Source organism: Triplophysa rosa, linkage group LG16, assembly GCF_024868665.1.
Source record: "Triplophysa rosa linkage group LG16, Trosa_1v2, whole genome shotgun sequence".
In the NCBI taxonomy this organism is placed as follows: Eukaryota; Metazoa; Chordata; class Actinopteri; order Cypriniformes; family Nemacheilidae; genus Triplophysa; species Triplophysa rosa.
Window position 1 is genome coordinate 7,818,164 of NC_079905.1, and position 19,059 is coordinate 7,837,222.

The following is a 19,059-nucleotide window of genomic DNA, read 5'->3' on the forward strand; positions in this document are numbered from 1 at the left end:
TTGGGGAAACAGATACTCTATCGATAGCTCCGCTGCACAGGAGACTTCTCTGTTATTCCTGCTAAACTGCATAGATTTAAAGCTCAAATTCGAGTCATTTAACAAAACAGCCTGAAAGGGAAATAAAAGTGTAAACAAACAGTTAGTGGTTTGGAACCCCTTTCTCCCTTTTGGAAGTACAGTAGGTGTTCATGGTGATGGATGGATGGATGGATGGATGGATGGATGGATGGATGGATGGATGGGGAGAGCGAGAGTGATGTTTGGTTTAGAGAGGCAGTGGACTGAGGTAATGCAGGAGAGTCTGGGTAATGGGACGATGTTGGTGTTCAGAAGAGTTACGATGAAGCCGCGGGCCAACAGGCAGACAAAGGCCTGTTCATCAGACTGTTTTCAGTTGTTAAACCTAGCTGAATCAGACCCAAGGGTTCTTCTCTTCTAACCCCGCTCACATCAGGTGACTGATAATTTATCTTGAGAATAGCTCAGTTTGTTTGTTAAGTAGCATTTTATTTGGCTAAAGGTAATCCTGATCCTGACTCGGAACTTGGAAAGAGAGGAGCTGGCTGATGTTATGAGCAAAAACAGTGCATACTTTTAGTCTCCTTGTTATGTTATGGTATTGTAGCACAGCTTTGTATTCCAATCACATCTCAAGACTTGAGTCAACGCTGGGGGTCATAGTGTTGACGTGGGTGCTACATTTCCAACAGGCAGGCCAAACTGAGAAATTTTCTGGGAAATCTGCAGAATTCATTTAAAAGCATTGAAATATATTAGATGGAGCTAAGAGGACTGCATTCATTGGCAGCTGAATATTACAAAATCCGCCAAAATATGTGATAAACGGACATGCAAGTGATCTGTACAAGTTTGTTAATGACAGCGTTCCAAATTGGCAGAGTTTATTGTGGAAATCTGTGGCCGTATTTTGTTTTAGTGCAGGCCTGCCAATACCTCTGATGGCAGTATGTGGCAGCCTTTAAACTGATTTTGAAGCATCAGAGAAATCTAGATTTTTTGTGTTATGCCCAATATGACACTTCTTTTAAAAGATTATCTCGTTCTTTAAAGAGACAAGTGATGACACTTAAATATTCTCCCATTGAAGATCTGAGGTAATCTGTAAAGACAGTCTGTCATAAGGCGTGGATTTCTGTGCATGTGGGAGTAAATTTTCTATCATGTACCAAAGCATAACTGTAACAGCGAAGACAGGAGATTAATCAATCCTGCAACACATTAAATGGAGTAGCAAGACCTCTTAATTAAGAAAAGCATTTTAGAAGAGAGATTATAAGAGACATTTTAGATTCATATGGAGTTTGGCCCTGTCCTTCATCTCAGATATGTAACTAGACTCCCAGATGTTATCTTTTTTATAAAGTAGTATTTATGGTGCTGTGCTACTCAGGAAAAGTTTTAATGGATGTATATGACCACAAGAGATTTAGTGTCTGACACACAGTTCTGCAGTATGAGGTCATGGATTGAGTTTGCCAACAAGTCTCATCAATAGGGTAGCTGACTCAGGGGCAAACTAATAAAGATATTTTCTGAGCATCTGACAATCTGTTAAGAAATGCAGAAAGAAATGCAGAAATGCAGAAAAAAAGAAAGAAAGAAAGAAAGAAAGAAAGAAAGAAAGAAAGAAAGAAAGAAAGAAAGAACACATTATTCTGGTGTTGGAACAAGGCATGAAGACAAGGCTGTATGACTCAGGAATAATACGCTTTCTTATTGGGTTGAACTAGTCAAAATGACTTGAAAAAGCGATTTTATGAACTGAAAAAAAAAGTCAATATCCATCGTTTCTGTTGTGTTGGTTATTATGTTGGGCAAAACTACTACATCGTCATGGCGTCCACTTTATCACGTCAAGGTCTGTCAGTCTCGCAATGCGGTAGTAAAATAAATAAGACGTGATGTTTTGAGATCCGCATAATTCTTACCTTTCTCACTTGCTCCAAGTACTATATGACAGACATCTCTTAAGTTTATTTTTCGTCCATAACAAGCTGATCTAATTGTGCGGGTCTTTCTGACAGATTAATGCGCGTGCTTCCGCTCGTCACAAGGTTGCTGCTTGACGCTTGATCACTAGCGGTACGCGCTCATTTATTGTCTTTTTCGTTTATTTATGAGTGCGCAAGACGGCCAAACACAATCAATAACATTCATTGCAACAGAGATTTATTGCATTATAGAAAGATTTGAGACTTGCGAGCCGACAATGTTGACTTTGGATTGTCCAAAATGTTCAAGGCAACACTTCATTCAGGTCAGTAGCCTATTCGTGAGGAACAATAGCCTGTAAGTTTCTAATATCTGTTTTATTTTTAATTTCGTGGTTTAATTGGTTTTGACTTTATTTCTGTATTTATGGCACAATATACTGTACCCTACTGCAAATATTTGGAAAACTCTGATATATGCCCCCTAACCTCAACTTTAAAGCCAGAGCACTGTATTTACCTTGTTTTTTTATCACCATTTAGGACATAATGGTGCCTAATAAGAGACAGATTACCACAGCATAAATCCTGCTACACTGCTCAAAATGACAGAAGTTAGCAAACCACCAACCCTGGCACTTTGGGTAGTGCAAAAGGGCCTCTCCCTGCTCAATTAGCTGTGATGGCCAAACAAAACAAGCTCAGGAACAGTTTTAGGCTCAGAGGAATTGAAACGCAAACAGCAAGGCAGAGAAACAGGCAAGTACGATATGCACCAGCAGGTACAGGTGTTGTGACTCTGGATCCTGCAGAATGCCTTGACCAAGAGAGATTTTCAGCCCAGATGGACCGAGGAACCACTGGACCATACATCTGGTGCAGACAGCTGGGAAGTTGATTCACACCTGGCGCTTTGGATGAGGTGCCCATTCATACCAATGATGAATGCAATAAATCAATTGAAGGCTTAGTCAGAATGGAAACCATCTGAAAGTTGGCTTAGGACAAATATTTGTGTCTTAAATGGGAACCTCGTTCTTTAATGAAGTACAATGGAAGGAATGTGATGTGTAAGGGTGAGCTGTATTTCAATTTGAGTTGAAGCTCAGGGTGACTTTTTTGTGAACAAAAACCTTAACATTTTTAAAGCATCTGCTCTCTTCACAAACCTGTATACGTTAGTTTGTTTGCAGTCAAGGATAGGAAAGAAAGTGTGAGATGAGTCATGAGAGTCCTTTAAGTGGCCTTGGTTTGAAAAGAGAGGGAATTTGGGGGCTTGACATTTGACCGGCATAGCAGGAAGACCTGTGAGGTCACCGTCATATATCATTCTTTCTGGATCATCTCCCTTTATCTCAAGGTCTGCGTTATATACACTAATGAAACTAAAACTTTCTGTTCTAATCTCAATCGATCACAAATTAAACAATATTCTTACAATAATCAATCATTTTAACAGTTCTTATCATTATAAACATTTGCCTTCATTGCCTTAAACTGAATTTATGAACTTTGTTAAATGAACAAATGGGGCATTAAATAAGTGCATATCATCAGTAAAATCAATTTAGCAAAGTAGCTCATCTTTTTATGTTTAAGAGTTAATTTAATAATCTGTATTTTCCTGTTAAGATTACGGAGACCAGTTTTGCTGTCGGGCAACCAAAGTGGAACAATATAACTATGAGGACCTCTTGTGGTATTTCAGTGCACACACACTTCAAATACACCAGTACATTTTTGATGTTTTTACATGTTTTGATGTATAAATGTTTTTGATATTTGGCTGCTTAAGCGATTTGCAAGTATGCAATAATAGTAGTATAATATTTTTGTTTAACATTATTTTTAAGGTTCTGTGTGGTAAATACATTTGTACAATGAAGTCTCTGTAATTCAGTTATTTTAGCAGCACAAAGGTTGGGAATTCCCATAAAACACACATGCTGAAAAAATGTATACCATGAATTCGTTTTAAGTTTTGTTGGATGAAGTGTCTGCCAAATGCACTAATGTTAATTTACTAATATAATTTTGTATTTAAAAATACAATTGATTGTAATGTTGACCTATACTTTTTGCTAAACCTCTCTTACGTGCATGCATGACTTACTACACTTTTCTCTCATTTCTCGAAACGGTTTTCAATGTTGAATATCCCAAACCTTATTTACTTTATGATCTAGATTGTACTCAAGTTTGCTAGTCATCCTGCAGTGACTGACATACATCTACATCGTATGATTGACAGTCAACAGCTGCTCACTATTTGGCCGATGCTTCATGTAGATACTATTAATACAACCACTTAATGCTATCAGAAAACAAACAGATAGACATAGATAGCATATACTTGAACTTAACACCTTATAGTCAATACTCTATGTGTTATGCACAAGCACATTTCTCTGCACTTTAATAAACATCTACAGAATAAAGCATAAAAAAGAGGGCGCAGTTTGGATGCAATATTATTTTTGCTGCCTTTTGCAGTGCAAGACTATCCACTGTGTACGCAAGCAGAAGCTCTTGAGTCTCCTTCAGGTGTCACGTTCTTTCCTTACCAAACACACATCCACTTCTGTCTTATATTGAGCGGCTCCTTGACATTTGCATTTATGTGCTTTGACCTTAATTTAAATTATTATTCAGATATGGTAGATAAGATTTATATTGTTCTCTAGTTTGGAAGATATGGTGTGTATATTTTATAAAAGATCGTTTTATAATATATAACACACATTCTGCTTTACAGAATATGTTTACTTTACTGCGTGCGTGTGTGTGTGTGTGTGTGTGCGTGCGTGTGTATTAGGGCTGTCAATCGATTAATAGCGATTAATCGCATCCAGAATAAACGTTTGTGTTTACATATTATTTGTCTGTGTACTGTGCATATTAATTTTGTATTTATGAACACATACACATAAACGTATACATTTTTAGGACTTATTTACATGCATTTATTACCAATGATTTAAATCATATACAGTATATCATTTATTAATTTTAATTTTATATTTTTCTAAATATATGCATACAGTTGTATGTACTAATATGCACAGTGCACAGACATATATTATGTAAACACAAACTTTTATTCTGGATGCGATTAATCACGATTAATCGTTTGACATCCCTAATATACTGTACAGTATATTCACTTATATATTTCCAATTATATAATATATATTATCCAAAAATATATTATATTCAATATATGTACTTGTTTACAGACTGATGGTTTTACAGACACACAGTGCATCTTTTTGCGCAGCGGAGGAGCATCCACGCCGGTGCAGCCGGCATCCAGTCCGGTGCAGCCGGAATCCAGTCCGGTGCAGCCGGCGTCCAGTCCAGTGTCCAGTCCGGTGCAGCAGCCGGCGTCCAGTCCGGTGCAGCCGGCGCCCAGTCCGGTGCGGCCAGAATCCAGTCCGGTGCAGCCGGTATCCAGACCGGTCCAGCCGGTATCCAGTCCGGTGCAGCCGGAATCCAGTCCGGCATCCCAGCCGGCATCCAGGCCGGCTTCCAGTCCGGTACCCAGTCTGGTGCAGCCGGAATCCAGTCCGGTGCAGCCGGCATCCAAGCCGGTGCAGCAGCCGGCCTTCCTGCCGGCCTTCCAGCCGGGTCCCAGCCTTGTCCCCCCTAAGTGCTCCCCTAAGTCCCACAGGACTCCACGCCCTTGAGCGCAGCCGGGTACTAGGACTGTTCCCCCCACAAGCCCTTGTCTGTCCCCACCCCCCCTCCCATGTTTGTTATTTCTATAGTCACCCCAACCCCATGGTCTTGTTTTCTTGTATGCCCCTTGTCATGTTCACCATGTTTGTCTGGTTCCTGTCTTTGTCCCAGTCTGTCATGTCTTGTTTGTCAACCCCTTGGTGAACACCTGGGGGTGTTCATGAAGGGGGGGCTCTGTCACAGTCCTGCATTCTTGGTTCTGTATTTCTAGTCATGTGGCAGGATCGGGATGGAGCCCTTTGGTTTTATGTGAGAAAGCCATGAGTTGTTTACTTTTTCTATATCTCATGTGCTTTCTCGTGTCTTATCATTGGCCCCGCCCCTCTCGTTTCATGTATTGCTTCCCTGCCGTGTCTAATGTTTCCCACCTGCCCTGTGTCATTATCCCTCGTTTGTCTTGCCTTTATATTGCCCTCATGTTTCATTGTCTGGTTGCTCGTGTATTGTATGTATGTGATTGTAATAAAGTTCAATAGAAGGGAAGGAAGGAGGCGGTAACCGGCGAACATTAACAAACTTTAATTCAAAAATAAACAAACAATAATCCAAGAATAAAAGACCGGCAGCCACCTCACGGTCGACTGCCGGCCACACAAACATAAACAAACTTAACAGTTTCCGGGCCCGGGTCCTCTCTCTCGATGGTCCGGTCGCTCGTCCTCTTATGCTCCCGAGCTCCCCCATGAGGCATGCGGGGACCGGCGGCCCCGCCTTACCCGCCCCATGGCTCTCGCCCCGCCTTCCTCGCTACAGTGATGTAACCCGTGTTTGTATGTTACCTCGCCCTTACCTTGCCCTCGTGTTTCCTGTGGACTTATTATTTATTATTCAAAGGACCTTGTTTTGTTTTGTCCCCTTTGTGGGAGAGTTCTAGTTTTTGATTCTTGTTTCGTTTGTCGTGTTTTCCCCATCGTGGGTTTTGTTTTGTTTATATTAATTAAAGTCTTTTGTGTTATCCCTCTACCGCTGCCTGCGCTTGGGTTCTTCCGCCACGCTCTCCCTCACTGAGCCGTGACATATTTAGGGTAAAAGGAATATTTAAAGTATTGACTGTTGGGGGGATTTCTGCACTTATAAGATAAGACTGAGAAATGTGTTCATAATTGACTGGCTTAATAAGTACCAGACAAAGTCACTTCAATGCAAGTATCCAGATAAGACGCACAGAGTCGGCGGTTTCCTGCGCAGCTTTCTGCACATTTGCGCAGCCCAGGAAAAAGCTTAACACTCGCTGATATCTGTGGCCTGTTTACCCCCAGTAATGGGCAGCGATGAAATGTGATTCTCCACCAATTCTGGAGGTCGGTGAGTGTGAAGGAAAGATGATCAGCAGGAATGCCTGGCATACTTTCCACGGTCATGTAGGGTTGGTTCATCCATTTCAAAACCACTAGTGCTTAGCGGAGAGCACATATAGTCTAGAATTTACTACAGACTGAAAATCACAACACTGTGTCATATAAAAGCCACCAGGCATAGGACGTGAATGACGGATTTCATTCCTGGAGGTAAACCATGTCAGCGGAAAACATTACGAGGAAGCCTTCAGCGAACAAGAATATTAAAAAGCTGCGTGCCATAAGCATGGTGTGCAGCTTAACGCGTAGCTGGCAGCAGTGGGTTAGCGATAATGAGGAGAAGCAGGCCTGCGAACCCAGCGGGTGGGCCCCGGGATGCCCTGAAGACCCCAAAGATGCAATTAAAGAAGCGGCCAAGAACCGTCTCTCTCATTTGAGTCAGGACCCTACAAAGAGCCAAGGTGACGGGGAGGCCCCAGGAGAGTCCCTTATCAGAACGGCACAGGTGATCAAAACAGTGACCAGAGATGTCCAGGAGAGAAGCGCAGGTATTGAGTTTTTGACCAAACGCATCTGTAAGGACCCGGCCACAGATGAACTGGACAAGATGTTGAGCAAGAAAGGGTCACCCACCCGCCGGAGGATGTGCTCCAATATGGTTTCAGAGCTGATGCAAGGGTGGAAGGAAATAGAGAAGGAGAAAATGCAGGCTAAGGAGGGAAATGTTGATAATGAGTTTGCAGAAGAAAGAGACCTGCAGCTAGGAACCAACCAGGAAAATGATCAAACAAATGAACATACAGAATCATCTTCAATCAGGATAAAAAGATCTACTTTGCTTGGGTGAGTTTTCTTCTTATATCATCATACTGTATGAGACCAAGAGTTTTCAGAGTACTGAGAGACGTCTGTTAGTTTGTGTGTTGGAACAGAAGGATAGCTTGGCATGGTATTTTAAGACAGATATATACCAAACATTGCTGTTGTAAATCTATTTATTTATAAGTGGGCTGTGCAGTTTTACTCAGACAGATTGGATAACTATCATGTGTCTGTGCAAATGAAAACACCATATGTTGTGCTGCGGGTGAAGATCTGTACCATTCAGTGCATTATTTAACTTTTTACATATTTACGACATTATTTATATTATAGAACTCCTCATATACTTGTTTCATCGATACTATTTATAAATAAATAGTAAAACTTATAATAATAATAAAGCAAATAACTGAAATTAATCAATTAAATAACTGGAAATTTGTGATTAAATAAGGATACAAACAAAGACAAAGACTGTCCACAATAATTGGTATAACGCAGCCAATTTTACCTGTCAATTGTAAATAATGCAATTAAAACAAGTTGCTGTTTTCTAAAATCACATTTTTACAAACGTTACAGGAGCAAGAAGGATGTAGAGGATGCCAACAAAATAAACGCCCTGTCAAAGAAATACAGCACTGTGGGCAACCTGAAAAACCGGTGGCAAAATTGGGCCTCAGAGCATTCCGTCAATCAGAAGCTCAACCCCTTCAGCGATGACTTTGATTATGAGTATTCCATGTCCACCCGTTTGCAGAAGGGTGAGGAAGGCTACGGGCGACCCAAAGAGGGCAGTAAGACAGCAGAAAGGGCCAAACGCGCCGAGGCACACATCCACCGTGAGATAGATGACATGTGCTTCGTTATAAGGACTATGGCGGATCTGGATCCAGATGGACGCACTAGAGTGACCTTTGGGGAACTGTTTGACAGATATGTGCGAATCTCTGATAAAGTCGTGGGTATCCTGATGAGGGCCAGGAAGCATGGAAAGGTGGAATTTGAGGGTGAGATGCTGTGGCAGGGTCAGGATGATAATGTCATTATTACACTCTTAGTATGACATGGCGTTCACTCTGACCTCATGTGAAGGTTTGCTGCTATGGATGAAATGTAGAAAATTACAAAAAAAATGTTTTATGTCAGATATAAGGTTTGTAATTTTGCAATCCGAGTTTTCTGAGCTGTCTCAGCTTGCATTCTGTATTGTTTACTTCTGTTTGATGTATTAGGATGTATTGTATGTAGAAAGATTAGTTTAATTCCAGATTAAATAATATTTGTAAAAAAGGAATTATTCATAGGAAATCGGACTGTACAGTTACAGTATATTGTTCAGTCTCACACAGTCTGTCATACAATAAACATCCAGAAGAGGGAGCAGTAAACTCACGCTACAATCGCCCCCTCATATTATCTCTGAATTTAATATTATACTATTATAGAAAGTAGACGATAGATGGGCCTGTAAAATTGTGGGTGGGCTGGAATAATTCGTATCACCCTTTCAACCGGTAACGTAATCATAGAAGAGAATCTACAGACAGCTATATTAGCGCGCAGCTAATAGGGCCGTAACGTAACTGACGTCATGTGAGCGCTCCATATTCGTAATAAAATGTGGATATTATTATTAATTTTATTAATAAACAAACAATTCCAATGTATTTATTTAATTCATACAACATTTAGAATGAAGGGTAAAGAATAATATTTTAAATAATAAACACTTTCAATGTTACTAAATCGTTTAATTACTAGTTTACTATTAGTTAAGTAACTAATAATTAGTTACTAAAAGATATTTGAAAGAATGCTTGTAACCAAACAGTTCTTGGACCCCATTGACTACCACCATAGTAGGAATAATTACAATGGTAGCCCAAAGTGCCCCAACTGTTTGTTTTTCTACTTTCTTCCAAATATCTTCTCTGTGTTCATCAGAACAAATACATTTTTACAGATTTGGAACAACTTGAGGGTGAGTAAATGAAGAAATTTTCATTTTTGTGTGAACTGTGCCTTTAATGCCAGACGTTATTTCCGGGTTTGAGATGGGAAACACATTATGTGGAAACAATCCGAGGTGTCTGGAACGGCTCTCACTAAATCCTTGGTGTTTCGAGTCTGACGTCATCACGCAACAGTGCGCAACAGTGTTTTTTAAAACATTGTTTTAACAATCAAATGTAGTTTATATGGTTAGAGTAAGGTTAGGGTGTGGGTTAGGGTACAGGTTTCGTAAGACTTGAAACACCAAGGATTTAGTCAAAACCAACAAGCCACGCCCACGGATCTGATGACGTCAGACTCGAAACACCAAGGATTTAGTGAGAGCCGTCTGGAACTGCGGCATTCACGTGCTCTGGGAAACTAAATAACTCCCACTTTAATTCAGAAGTAACGTCTGGATTTAGTATTAAAAGTATTTAGTAACATTAAGATATTAATGTTACTAATGATTTAGTAGCATTAAAACATTACAAGTATCTGCTAACATCAAAATAGCACCGTTCCATAAATTATTGAAGTGGGAATTATCGAATTTCCGAGAGCACGTGAAGGCAGCATAAGTACAGGCTGTATGAACCTACATGTACTAGCCTACCTTCAATTACAGAAAACCGACAAATAGCCTACCAAGCATATTCCATTCATACCGTCTTAATCTTTACTCTCTTGTTTGGAAACCAGAAAATCCAGTGCTGACAGTCATCTTCTGGAATGCGGATAAAAACATTGTCAGGAAACGCAGAATGAGACGAAGGTGTGGAGCAACGTTTTTGTAGTCGACACCTGTCGTGCAAGCGATCTCCGCTCTACAGCTCCCCCTGCCTGCAGACACACACCAAATAACTGTCCGTTCACTGACGTTCTCTGGGGACACATCAAACGCATAAAGTCAACTCTTCCAGAATTTGCTTTCTTCTATGATGCTCGTTTGTTTCAGGTTTCTTTTGTTGACTGTTCCCAAATGGGCTCCAAACGTAATGACCGTGATCTGACTCTGAAGGCACACACTGAGCACTATTTTCATATTGTATTTATTTCATTCAACCACGTTGACTGCGGTGTGATATTTATCTTGTAGTAAAATGATGCAAGTTTTGGTACTGCACTGTATACATTAAGAATATTCTTGGGGCTTCATGCTGTTTGTTTTTGTACCTTACTTATGCCAAGAGGACTGTGTTCTGCATTCGGTGATCTGGATCTATATGTTACTTCAGCTCTGCATTCTTCACTTTATGTTATGCATTCTCACCCTGGGATATCAAACTCTTTCACGAGAAGTGTACATCATTGAGATCTTATTAAACAATTCTTGTGGCCATCCAGTTGTCCTTATTTAGTGTATTACCCTTTAGCTATTGCAGAAAACACATAGTGAAACAATTGCTGCAATGCAAAAACAAACCCAGCTTTGACCCTAAAACCTTTGTTTTGAACATGCCTTCAAAGTTAGCTAAGCAGTGTGGACATTAAAAATAAGGGTTACGTGTTTGTTAATTAAAAAAAATATAGCAATTGTTAAAGATAAAGAAAATTGGAATTGTATTCCGCATTTAAGAAAACACAAGTAGAAAATGTATGGCATGCAACAGGTTCACAATATCAACAACAATGCTTCACATTGTTATGTGATATGATTAAAAAAGCACAGAAACTTGACATAATTGCTTCTTGGTGGAGACTGTTACCATCTCATAAAGTAACTAAATGAAAGAAAGTAATAAAATATGAATAATAACAATTATTATTCAATACTGTGTATATCAGTAAATAAATACGTACACATAACAAGTCATTTAGGGACAGAAGTTTAAAGTTTTTTATCAGATGCTAAAACCAGTTTGTTTTCATAGGTACAACTACACTACCCATGGTTCCTTGGGACAACATTTCGCTTTTAGAGCACGCTCAACAGAGGTTGCTTCCAAGAGTTAATAAGCAAGACGCTTTGGCAGAGTGGGAATACTCTGACACCACCAGCATTATCCATCCCATTATGCTCGAATCTATGGAGTAGCAGAATGGCTGTTCAAGGTAAGGATATAACACACATCTTTAAAACAATTTCATATAGAGCATGCTATAGCTGAACGGAAAGCTATATCAACAAACACAAAGCTTCCCCGCAGCCGCGTGACATTTATGATTGGCTGCCGATGCAGTCTACCGCAGATCTTCGTCCTGTTCTTTTGCTGGAAGCCTATGACATAGAGATGGGCTTGCAATAAGTCTATGCATGTACTGTAAAGATTCGCGTTCCTGCATCATTCAGCGTCCACGCTCGCTCCATGCGCGTTCACCCTCCATTGAGAACACCATAGATAACACTAGCCTACTACAGCATGTTCGCACAGTATATTTTATATGAATGCATACTTGAAACGCGCAACTGTAACTGGCAGGCTGGTGATTTAGATGAGAGGAGCTCTTCTGTGAGAACGTGCGGACTGACTCGAGCGTGTTATTAATCGTAAGGTGCGCGCCGCGAACTGTACGCTTTTGTGTTTATAGCCTAACTGTTTCTGACACCTGCTCGGGTACCATGATGCTGGGTCAGTCTCCGCATCTTATCGGCGGCATCCTCTGGATTCAAAACCCAATGCGAGGTACGTTTCTCAATGATGGCTTCTGTGGGGCTGTATTGTATTACCTATGCACTGATTTGACCCATCCAACGTCGAAACTTACTAAATTTCGCTTTAATCTTACCTTGTTTGGAGATCCAAATGAATCGGTTTTGCGAGGTCAGGAATATTGTGAAGAACGTCACTTTACTGTCAGTTACTGTAGGCTACATGTGTGATTTCATGATTTTTGTGACACGGATGTTTACGTTTTATTAAAGTGGAATGACAGGATATTTTACAGGTGAGAAGGGCTGTAGAAAAATGTCATGTTTGTGTTGTCAGAAAGGAATGCTTTTGGAATTTGTAATATTTTGAAACCAATGGCTTTAAAGAAGAACCGTTTAGGAATTGTGAATTATTCTAATGGGTTAACCTCAAATGATAAATAAATAAAATAATGTATTTGATTCTTTGCGGATGGTTTTGAAGACTTTTGGATTGCTTACAAATGATGATAAAAGTCCTTCAGCACTGCTTTTCGACGAGGGATATAATGGATAATGACATGGATAAACCCTGATGTTAACCTTTATGTGGTATACCGAAAATGTCCCGTCTCTGCATAGCCAGAATAAAAAAAAACTGAACTTGTGTTACATCATTTTTAGGGGTGTGCTGTGCATTGCTCAGTGGTACTCCTAAACTGTATTGCTTGTAAATTACATCATATACTTCATTTTAAGAAACTTTGTAGTTTGGTTGTCAATTGGGTAGCCACAGGGCATCACATAATCATTTATTATCATTCCATGCCTCATTTTCACATGTGTTCTATTCCTTCAAAGCACTTTTAATTCTTCGTGAGTGGTCTTTATGGATATATAAACTGGAACCAATGTTATGCTTTAGAAGTGAAGTTCACAGAAACATTTCTGCATATAGATGGTACTACTGACATTTAAATCATTGTGATTTGCCATTAACACAACCCATTTTTACTTTTTTAATGTGACATTTCTGAGAGTAACAGGATATTCAGTGAGAACAGATGTACGGCTGGACTTATCTAGAAGTGAGTTTGCTAAAACAGTGCCTAAACTGCTGTTTTGCTATTGGTTAACATTATTCAATAGCCCAGAGTGCCAAAGTGACATGGTTGAAATAGAAAATTGTTTCAGTTGAAGGGCAGTTTATTACAACAAACACAATTGTTTTGTTATAAGACTAGGACTAAATCCCCTCCAGCTCAGGCAGGCATGTGATGTAAAAAGAGCATTGGCAATACTGTAAGCAACACTGAAGACATTTCAAAAGATTTGAGAGTCTATGAGAGTCAAACTACAGCTTCTGAAGTGATCAAACTCTCTTCACAAGAATTGTTGTTATCCGTGAGCTCTTTTAAGCTAAGCCAGCTAAGTACCAAAGGTACAGTGCACTCTGGTTTTCCTGTTTCTCTGCGGCACATAGGTTTGGTTCAGCAGAAACCCTTTTCATATGATCAGCCATTTTCAGGGCTGTTGAGTTGGCTGTATAGTAGGGCTGTCACGATTATGAAATTTGGCTGACGATTAATTGTCTATGAAATAACTGCGATTATGGCGATTAATTGTCTGTTTTAAGGCTTTGACAATATAAGATGTGTAGATGCAGCAAGTCTGGAAACTAAACAAATCAACAACAAAAAATTACAAAGCTAATACAGCTCAAACGATGGAGAAATGTCATTTGAATGTAACGGTGATTGCAGATCAAGGACAGTGTATGTAAAATGCTGCAGATACTGCAGATCACCCTTGTCTTCTAAGGATTCACAATAATTGCGGTTATCTGAAATAATTGCGATGAGACGATTATTTTATAATTATGACAGCCCTAACTGTTTAGTTCCTTTGTACAATGTTTCTGTGCTGTAGGTTCACCATATATTGGCATAGTGTAAAGTATCACTCAGACCTTCTGGGCTTTTAGAAGCATTACATTACAATTATAAGAAGAACCGCAGAAAGAGAGGAGCTCTATAGCGTCACATTTCTAGAAATTGTTTTCATTTGGGACAAACGACTGGCTATTGCTAAAATTGCCTTTGTTTTGTTACGGAGAGAAATCGAGGGACAGGGCAACAGATCTTCACTCTCTTTAGTCCCATTTCCACTAATTGGGTTTTGGGCCTAAAGATTTTCTTCATGTTCATATCCATTATTTTTGACCATTGCATTAAAAGTAGCACATGACGGCATGGTGTAGTTTCATAGCTGTGTAGTTCAGTAGTTACTCATTCAGTCATGTAAATATTTGGCTCTCGAGACAAGACCTTGGATAGGTTGCATGTGGTTGATGTGATGGAACAAATCCCCTGTAGCAGTGTAATAATCCCATCAACAGCCCTATATACTGGTGAGGACATGTTGCCGACCACGGAGGAGAAGGTGAGGCCACACTATAACAGCAAGTGCATACTGATTTTCTCAGACGTCTGTCATAGAAAAGAGGGAAGTTGTACTTGGAAGAGGGAAGAATGTATTGTATGAATCGACTAAAGTTACAGAATGATAAATTTGAGAGTTTCCTAGGTGCAGGTTAGAAAAGATACAAGCGCTTTGACTTATCTATAGACTTTTCTGTCAAACAGGTTTGCGACAGATACTGAACAATAAGTGAGATAAACTTTTTACGACGTGTGAAAAGCTTGCTGGTTTGGTTTTTTAACTATGTCACGCATATTTAACATGCTTGAGAACAAAAATGTACAGAATGATAAAGGTCTTTAAAAGCTGTTCACTTAGTCTCATATAGTGGGTTGTTGTTATACAAAATGCACCACAATGTTGCCGTAGCAAATTGGTGCTGAGGGCTTAAGAATTTATGGGCTTAGAAGAGGAATTTAAGAGTTGAAAATCTTTTACCCCATCGTTTAATTTAGGCTCGCTTGGATATGGCATCATTTGTGGGCACATGTTGTATAATTGTGTTCTTGTCTGCACGTGTGGTCGTTTCGTTTTAATTATTACATGAATTATTATTAATCTCCATAGCTCTATGCGACAAGATGAAGTTTCCATATATAGCTTTAAAGCCAAGCTTTTCTTGGAGACAATCTTGAAGTCTTAAATATACAAGCAAGCAAAATTACTGCTGATTGAAATACGGCACAAGCGCAAAGAACAGGGCTGGGTTTCCCGAAACCTTCACTACTTCGTTCTTAAGAATATATCGCTACCATTCTTAAGGTATAACTTAAGAATGACGTAGCGTTAAGGTTTCGGGAAACCCAGCCCTGTTCAGTAGTCTCAGAAACAAATGACATCTGAGAGATGTAAAATATGTGTTTAGACCCTTCTATAGATGAGTAAAATTGATTACTAGATTGTTTTGGGTACAGAGAGGTGTAGCGCTCACTCATTCCTCTTGGCACATCATGTGCATTTAAGCGTGAAAATACCATGTGTTGAAAAGAGTTCAGCCAGAAATAAAAAAAGATTTTGACATCATTTATTCCCCCTTATGTTGTTACAAAAACCCACATGACCTTATTTTTTGTGTGGAGCACTAAAGGTTGTGTTGGGTAGAATGTAAGTGACCTCAGTCACCATTCACTTGCATTGTATGGGGAAAAAGATGCAATGAAGTGAATGGTGATGGAGGACATCAAGCTCTCACATTCTGCCCCTGCCTAAATAAAATAATGGAGAATAAATGACACAATTTCAGTTTTTGAGTGAACTGTTGCTTTAAGTAAGGAATGTCGCTCTCATAGGTCTCCATAAAGACCCCCACATACAGAGACAGATTTCTGATCTTTTCTGTTATTCATAGGACCTTGGTTGGTGAGCTGGGAATGATGTCTCACCCTGAGGCCTGTAAGGTCTCAGGTTGTGATAGGATCAATATGAATTTCTCTGCACATCTATTTATTCACTCCTTAATTGTTGCTATTTTGACATCAAAGAGTTGTAAAAAAATATTTTTTATTTATTACCTGTTTACTTTACTTATACTGTATATGCTTTGACATAATTAACTTGTCGACTGACTAGCAGTGAAAAGTTGCTGATGATATTTTGAGACAAATTTGAGACAACAATGAATATTAAACATCTGTCGCCAGATGATATTTGCCCTTTTTTTGAAGAAAAGTTAAATAGTTTGTCACATTTCTCATTCATTTTTACATTAATGTGTGTAATGTCATACATTGACACCCATGACATGGGTGGTTGACCTCAAACATTTTTGGTTAAGATACTGTAATAAGATACTTTTCCTTATTCATTCATAAACATTTTAACCTAAGAAAGGCAGATACCCTGTGGCCTGTGCACATTTTTAAAACGTGAAATTAGTAAAAACAGGTTTCGATTCCTACAAGGAAGTGTAAAGCTTGTGTATGTGTATGCTAAGCAATGTGACTTAAACCAAGTAATCTGATAATAAGTAGTTCTGTAAAACAGATCAAGATAACAATAAGATTTATGATCCCAGCATTGCCACGCAAGAGTAGTCTACAAGTTTCTAGTTTAGGGCTGTTTTACATTGTCAAGGCCTTGGTTTCTTGACCAATGTAACCATTAAGGGGGCATTCATTTTAGGAACCTTTACTAAAGTTTTTAAAGTGGGTGTTGTATGCTAATTCCTTCATTAGCCGTTAGAGAGGGCGAGGCTATGTATGATTGCATATCAATAAGCAGTTGATAAAGAATATGTAAGCACGTATGTTTAAAGCTCTTGTCGTTAAAGCTCCTTGTTACAAGGAAGCATAAAAGTAAAAAGCATAAAGCTTTCAGGCACAGAAAGATAACACTTCAGGTTCCTCTTTGTGGATATTCAGTGGATTTCGTTTTAAGTACACAGTGCATAGTCCCAGAGGATGAACGTCAAGCATCTCCAACCCCTTGTTTCTGTGGCAAATACCTAAAATAGGACTTTGAAATGCTTTCAGAATTCTAGCTCCTGATAAAATATGTATTGCTGTCTCAGTGCCCTGCTTCCAAATCAGCTTGCTATACATGCTATTTATAATCTCTCTCAAGACTTTTTACCCTGACTGTTTCTGATGTGTGGTTAGACTTTTGCTTTTTTTTGTCTGTTAAGCAAGTTGTTGGTAGGTCAACGTTTTCGCAATAGTGTCTATTTTAAGTGGATTATTCTTTTTAAACTTTGTTAAAGTAGCTGCAATGAATTTGGAGCAATACAGTACTGTATGCATATCAAGTTTTATATGCTTGCCATTAAATGTTTGAAGAGAAGTGTAAACCTAAGAAGCATTGATGCCTGAGAGACACTTTTCATTCTCACGTTAAGAATGGATGTCAGATTAAATCACTAAAGTGGTGATGAAGGGCAAACCTCTCGCTGGCTCCGGTGGTCAGGGTTCAGCCCAGTTCACCAGCAGAACCTTGGGATCCAGATTAGAGGCAAAATGAGTTCAATGGGTCCATGCTTTGTCTGTAAGGACAGGGTCTGATATCCGTATCCAATTCCAGAATTAAGATGGCCTACTTTATAGAACAGGGACGTTTCTTTAATCTTAGATGATGGTTTAAAATGAGGGGCCAGGAAGGGAAGCTGTTCCTTGGCTCACATGTGGGACAATTAGTTTGCTCTTTCCTTCTTTCCCTCCCTGTCTTCAAAAAGCTCGATTAGGGCTTTAGTATGCGTGTAACATGGAGCTCTTTTCAAATTAAAGTAAACATACGGACCATAGACACGTTATTAAAGAAGTATGGATGGACCTCTCATTACAATTGTCTGTCAAGACACTAAGAGAACCTGTTGTATCTTATCTCTTAGTTAGGAAGATGGTTTTACAAGTTGTTTTAAACATATTTTACAGTATTTGTGAGCATGATTTAAAAAATGTTTCCCCCATATCAGCTGTTCTTCCGATATACCGGTAATCCAAATTTGCAGTTTTTCAGGAAATGGAAAAAACACTCCCTGCTGAAAAAAGCAATAGAATCCCACCCATGTAATTGTTATTTATTTACATTTAATAAATTACATTTATGGGAATTGTATTAGTTTTTAATGAAAACTATAATTGTGTCCACTAGTATGTGATGAATTGTATTGGTGGAGTGTTATCTTGCAGATTAATCCTATTGGAATAATGCCCAAAACACACTACAAAAGGATAATTTTGTAATGGTTTTAACTTTTAATGGAAAAAAAGTTAATGGTTCATAGTGTTTTTTTAATGGAAACCATTAGAATTTCTGTTACGATTTCTATTGAGTTTCTGTCGTTGAGTGTAATTTTTAAATGGTTAAACAAGTGTTGTCACAATGACAAGCACGCTTTTACTACTTTTTATTGGTTAGATATTTGCAAAGCCGAGTGACAAACCTTAAAGGGGTGATATGACACGGCTAAAACGAATATTATCGTTTGTTTTAGATGTAATGGGGATGTAACGATTCACTCAGCTCACGATGCGATGCGAGTCACGATTCTGATCTCACGATGCGATTTATTCACGATTTACTCACGATTTATTTTGAAAAAATGAGTTGAAACAAATTAGAAATGAACAACTTCCCTTGCATTATTTCTTAAATGCTTCACGTTTCTTTGTATGATAAAATAATGTTTTATTTCAAATAACAAAACTAAACTGCAATTTTATAACAAATTAATAATAGAAAAAGTCTCTTTAATATAAACAAA

At 38.9% G+C, this 19,059-nt stretch overlaps 2 protein-coding genes across 4 annotated transcripts in view; both read left to right on the forward strand.

Annotated features, from left to right (window-relative positions):
* The first annotated feature begins 7,158 nt into the window (after positions 1-7,158).
* On the forward strand, positions 7,159-11,173 carry abrab (actin binding Rho activating protein b). 2 transcript variants are annotated; one of them, XM_057355166.1, is made up of 3 exons: positions 7,159-7,834; positions 8,396-8,823; positions 10,511-11,173. In XM_057355166.1, exons 1-3 carry the CDS (start codon positions 7,209-7,211, stop codon positions 10,603-10,605), a joined length of 1,149 nt encoding a protein of 382 aa, XP_057211149.1. In that variant the 5' UTR covers positions 7,159-7,208; the 3' UTR covers positions 10,606-11,173. The 2 variants fall into 2 exon arrangements, with proteins under 2 accessions (XP_057211149.1, XP_057211150.1); XM_057355167.1 differs by lacking the exon at positions 10,511-11,173 and having other exon boundaries at positions 8,396-9,921.
* Positions 11,174-11,729: 556 nt separating this feature from the next.
* Positions 11,730-19,059, forward strand: part of samd12 (sterile alpha motif domain containing 12) — a 76,660-nt gene continuing 69,330 nt past the window's right edge. The window contains exon 1 of one of the 2 annotated variants that reach the window (XM_057355094.1): positions 11,730-11,863. In XM_057355094.1, the coding sequence (XP_057211077.1) occupies positions 11,851-11,863 (13 nt within the window). In that variant the 5' untranslated portion in view covers positions 11,730-11,850. Of the gene's footprint in view, positions 11,864-12,108; positions 12,436-19,059 lie in introns of those variants that run through there. The other variant, XM_057355093.1, reaches the window with a different exon arrangement.